The sequence below is a fragment of the Aquarana catesbeiana genome, linkage group LG09 (genome assembly GCF_042186555.1).
Source record: "Aquarana catesbeiana isolate 2022-GZ linkage group LG09, ASM4218655v1, whole genome shotgun sequence".
NCBI classification, from domain to species: domain Eukaryota; kingdom Metazoa; phylum Chordata; class Amphibia; order Anura; family Ranidae; genus Aquarana; species Aquarana catesbeiana.
The window spans coordinates 62,391,913-62,397,912 of record NC_133332.1 but is presented as its reverse complement, the minus strand read 5'-3'; the positions used below and the strand labels follow the sequence as shown (position 1 = coordinate 62,397,912).

At 38.4% G+C, this 6,000-nt stretch overlaps 1 protein-coding gene across 2 annotated transcripts in view; it reads right to left on the bottom strand.

The window, feature by feature from the left end:
* Positions 1–940: 940 nt before the first annotated feature.
* Positions 941–6,000, bottom strand: part of AXL (AXL receptor tyrosine kinase) — a 135,607-nt gene continuing 130,547 nt past the window's right edge. For both annotated transcript variants that reach the window (XM_073598656.1, XM_073598655.1), the window contains exon 20: positions 941–4,364. In XM_073598656.1, coding sequence (XP_073454757.1) covers positions 3,959–4,364 — 406 coding nt within the window. In that variant the 3' untranslated portion in view covers positions 941–3,958. The remainder of the gene's footprint in view (positions 4,365–6,000) is intronic.

Genomic DNA, 6,000 nt, shown 5'->3' with positions numbered 1-6,000 from the left:
CCCACAACATGATGCTGCCACCACCATGTTTCACGGTGGGGATGGTGTGCTCAGGGTGATGTGCAGTATTAGTTTTCCGCCACACATAGCGTTTTGCTTTTAGGCCAAAAAGTTCAATATTGGTCTAATCTGACCAGAGCACCTTCTTCCACATGTTTGCTGTGTCCCCCACATGGCTTCTCGCAAACTGCAAATGGGACTTCTTATGGCTTTTTTTCAACAATGACTTTCTTCTTGCCACTCCTCCATAAAGGTCAGATTTGTAGAGTGCACGACCAATAGTTGTCCTGTGGACAGATTCTCCCACCTGAGCTGTGGATCGCTGCATCTCCTCCAGAGTTACCATGGGCCTCTTGGCTGCTTCTCTGATTAATGCTGTCCTTGCCCGGCCTGTCAGTTTAGGTGGATGGCCATGTCTTAGTAGGTTTGCAGTTGTGCCATACTCTTTTTTCAGATGACGGATTAAACAGTTCTCTGTGAGATGTTCAAAGCTTGGGATATTTTTTATAACCAACCCTGATTTAAACTTCTCTACAACTTTGTCCCTGACCTGTCTGGTGTGTGCTCCTTGGCCTTCATGATGCGATTTGCTTGCTAAAGTTCTCTAACAAACCTCTAAAGGCTTCACAGAACAGCTGTATTTATACTGCGATTAAATTACACACAGGTAGACTCTATTTACTAATTAGGTGACTTCTGGCAATTGATTCCACTAGATTTTAGTTAGGGGTATAAGAGTGTGGAAAATTTCAAGGTATATGAATACTTTTTGAAGACACTGTATGCCCTGTATGTAAAGGTGGCTAAAATATAAATAAAGCTGTGCAAAATAAATAAAAACACTTCCTTTACTGATTATGGGCATTAACACCAATACATTTACCAGGCAACAATTGTTCTCTATTGTGTTTTTTTAATAAATACCAATAATAACGTAAGCTGATGAAAAATAAGCATTTATTTGATGTTTTAAGCTTTTCTAAGTGTACAGAAATATATATTTCATTTAATATACAAAAAAATAGGTATATACAGTACATTATAACAAAACTGCTTGTAAAAAAAGTAACACCATTTTCTACTTACGGATAATTTTATCTGTAACGTATGTCACTTTGTCCCAAAAAGAGGCTTCTCTGCACGCATATATTTTCATTAACGTGGTAACAGTTAATTAAATTGCACTCATGCCTTTAATTATATTGTGAATTAGTCCACTCAATAGTCATCATTCAGTTTTGGAAGGATTCAGATGGGGCTGACCTCTACTGGCTTTTATATTTTTGTGCACCATTGATGAGATCTCTGTACTTGATTGCCCATATCCCTTTAAGATTTTTACATGTCATTGTTTTTTTGGAGAAGAATATAGCAGGAAACAACACTTTGCTAAAATGTTCCTGAGAACCATAAGTAGCCAGTGAGTGATTCAGCCCAACAGAGCCCACCAATACTTTTAAAGATCAGGCATTTTGACAGCTGAAACAAATCATATTAAAATTCAGCCAACTGACTAGTGATCTACAACATTACGGGACTAATAACTAATCTGCATGGTGTAAACCTGGAAATATTGAGAAATGAGGTGTTCTTTACTATCACCAAAAGATTTCAAATGCCACTTTTCTAGTGTAGGTTAGTAAACTGAAGCTAAAAATCGAATTGGTCCTACACTTGTCCCCTTCTCCAGTGTTACAGAGGGCCTGTTTATGAGATACTTAGCTCTCCTACTTTATGTTCCCGTGGCAAACATACAAAGTAATTGTCAATGGTACTAAGGCAAAGTGAAATCCCCAATGGATTCCCCATAACAGAGAATAAACAAATACACCTATTTTGCAGATACAAACAACCAGGAGATTTCGCCAATAGGGTCTCGAAAGGATGTCAGATGATGGTTGCCCTTTAATCCCACTGGGGCTTACCCAAACTCAAATATCAGTTCTGGTGGACTTGTCATTAATAGTAAGTGGCAATCTGAAAGGGAGGATAGTAAAGTGTACTTGCTAGAAGTCCATTATGTCAGACATAGTGCTATTCCCTATACAGCACCAACAGGACTTTACCTCTCCCATTTAATGATGGATACTGCAGGAGTACACATAGAATTTATAGTTATACCTCCAAACTGTTTTACATTTCTGGACAACAAAAGAGATGGTGCTATTAAACACGGTATAGGTTTGTATTAAAGTGGACATACAGGGGTACATCTGTTTGGGGCATGTTTATTGACTAGGAAGTTTTGTTGAAATTCTTTGTTCCAGGTTTAATAAACCAACCTTTTAAAAAAGCTAAGTGAATACACTTGTAATTTGGGTAACCTGTGACTACTCACTACATTGAGTTTCTGGAACTTTAGGTTCCTTCGTAGTTGAAGGCCTACAGGTATCCCATAACAGTTTTAAACGTTATAATCCTGGCTGTGAGTATCAAGGAAATCAAATTAAAAAAAGGAGCAGGAACACCGAAAACCAAACAGATTATGGATATATGGCAGTGTCATTTAGCTGGTTTCGCTTGTGTAACTCGAATACAAAAACGTGGAAACAGAATACAAACATTAAAAAGAAAAAAAAAAAAATCTTCCCAAACCAAGGCAACATAGATGGAGAAAGGTAATCTATGCCTTCTTGTGCAAGGTGGCATAGACGAGAATTATGATACATGGAGTCTGGCCGTCCCAATGTAGGGTAACACCAGTGGAGTTATGAGAAATGGTGATTTTCCCTCCCATTGTAACGTGACAGGTAGAGGGAGAAAGATGCGTTACAACTGTTCCACCAACAGTAGAAGCAATATAAAAATAGATCCCTTTTCTTAACTGTCATTCCCTGACTGCATTTGTTTATTGCCATGGTAGAAAGAGAACAAATAGTGCAATGTCATTCTCAGTGTAGATTGTGATGATAATACTGATTATTATTGTGCTCACAGATGTCATCTAGGAAAGTGACACACTTTAAACCCTTTAACTCTGTGTAAGTCCTACTATGTCTCTAAGATCCTTTATGTTCTACAGAGATTATGTGGCTAAGGGTATATACTTGATCAATGTTGAAATAAGAACAGAGATCGGTCTAGGTGTTTTCTGACAGCGACACATTTACTTGCCCCAATAATTAACCCCCCCCCCCCTCCCCCCTACTGACGTATTTATCATGCACACACAGTGAAAGGACTTTTGCTTTTATAAGGAAACTGGGATTTCAATATTGATTGTACAGCCTTGTAGTTTTGAATAACTGAAGGTGGAAAGCTTCTATAAGTAGACGTGTATAACTGGGCAAACCGTTTTTTTAAATATTGACCTTTCAGCCAATTCTCAAACAAAATTACTTCCTTCAAAACAAAATGAATGGAAACTGAACTACACAAGATTAAAATAATGTAAACTGAACTACACAAGACTAATGGTAAAACAATGAAGTGCCTTAAAAAAATCACTACCAACTTTGAATTGGTAGACCCACTTGGATTACCAAATCAGAAGCTCCATTAGGAGGATATTCAGTTCATCTTTGTGTGCTGAAGTTTGTAATGCTCTGTACCTGTTTTGTTTCAGTTCTGGAATTATGAAACACTAACTTAATGGAATGCTTGAGTCTCTTAATTGTTTCAACTTTAATACATATTCCCTTACATGGTTCTTCGTACCACATTATAAAGAGTTGCCAAGAGAGCACCATCAAAGACGTCACACTTGGACTTTGGTCGCATGTCTGTCAGAAACCATTAAGGCATTATATTTCCTTTTTCGACAATAGTGGTTATATAAAGAGACTATAGTTGGAAGACCAGTGAGACGTTTTGCTACGTAATGCCTCTGTGGAATGAGGATGGCTGGTTAAAAAGTAAGTACTCTATGACAAGGCTAAAACTCCATGAAAATGATGTTAGAAACATAGCGTCAATATTCTGAGTCTTGTAAAAATAGACTTTGTCAGGTTTCAGTGTATTATCTGAATCCGTGACCAGCCAATAACTCTTCCAATGTCCCTTCTTCCACAGTTGAACTGTAGCGTGGATGATCCATTGTTGTAACCAAACGCGTGGCTTCATGTCCTGGGCACATAACATACCGGTTGGTATTCTCAGGCTGGTGAATCTCTGCAGTGACTGCACTAGGCTTTGAGAAAATGTCATCCCCGAAATCCTTTGCATCCAGACCACCCACAGCTCCAAGTTCCCCATCTTCAGTGAAGGAAGAAGAATAAGGCTTTTCCATGTTGACATAGAGAATCTCATCAGGATCTTTGGCGGGGGGCAAATTCTTGAGGATTTTCTCCAATTCCCTGTGAAGGGTCTCAAATGTGGGACGGTCTTTAGAATTCAGCTGCCAACAACTGGACATTAATTCATACCTTGAGGAAATAACAAACAATAGTTCTTGCATCAGATGCAATTTGACTAGTCGTTCCATATAATATACATAGCAGTAGTAAGAGAAAAAGCATTGATGCAACATTTTACTTGGTCCCTTACATTGGACATTACACCCTAATCTAAAGTTTGCTGGATGTTAAAATGTTAAACAACCCAGTTTCTTATCATTTTTGGAGACACTATTTCTGAGATACTTTTGCTTGAGTTTTTGGGTCTGCATACCTGATATGGACTTTATAAGGGCTTTCTCTGTTGGATTGGTATTATATACTCTGAAAAATACTATAGGAAGAGTGGGAATATTCTGAATGGATAATACCACCCACAAATCGGAGGAGGGGGAGAACAAAGTCAGCAGCTATGATGGAAGATCTCACCACTGTTGTATCCAAGCTGTATCAGAAGCCAGAGAAAAGGTTAAAACCTTTCAAGTTTATTTAAATCTCTGTCCACATTTTGGAGACTGCCCAACACAAGGCATGACTACAAGTGGGAGGAAATATTTCCAAAGTGAGGGTAAACCTCACCCTTAATAGCTGTCAACAAAACAGGTGTCGCCATTGGAAGATTTACCTCTACTCTTTTACTCCTAGTTTACATACTCTAGTTAAAACTGTCAACTTTTGAATTTTCCTTGGTGTTTTGTCCCAGAACCTCCAAATGATATGCAGACAGAAATTATAACCTGGCAGGCAGAGGTTCTATTTTAATGTGCTGAGAGACTCAGTGAGGATAATTCTTGAACTAGGCGAGGACTAAAGTCTGTCTGAGGTTCCAGCAGGTGCACCCACAAGTTTGTTTTCCAAAGTACAATTAGTCTACCATGTTCAGACCACTGCCAACCACAGCTTTAAAGATGCTGTGGCTTTGGGTGATTCACTATGGATAACATTGAGAAAATGATGACAGCAAACTTTATTGTGGATAAAACCACTGCATCAATGTATGCACTTACTATTGGTAAACATGTGGCCTGGACTTCCAAAAAATTATGCAGGCAAACTCTTGTCAGCTTCTTCCCAGCATAAGAACAGGATGCGGTCTAATGACTTTCAGACCAGGAATGGAAAATTTCATCAGCTGGCTCTGACCCACTGCAGATGGCACTTGTAGGTCTGACCCATCTGATATGAGTTATGGTACAGCTATCAGTATTTAGAATCATACATAACAATCTCATACTGAAATATTGTGAGCATTCATCAACTGGAACATTTATCGAATTTCCAACATAGGTGTCTAGGTGAGTGAACTGTCACCTTCATCTAAGACAAAACTATATGAAAAATTATTAAAAGTCATGCTTACTGTTACCATCAATGCCACAGAGCTTATTCCCAGGGAACATGTATCCAAAAGATGCAGTGATTGGAATACCTTTGGTAATAGTATATATACTATATTAATTTATATATAACTGAATGCTGTAGTAAATATACACAAATGCCAAAATGGCTGTACCAAAAAACTACACCGATTGAACCCATATGACAGAGTCGTTAATGTGCCAATGCACTGCAACATTAGTTTTTCCTAGCATCCAATCTATGCTTATACTATACTAAAGATACTTATAAGGCTTCGGGCAACAGGCGCACGTAAATGCTGTAACCA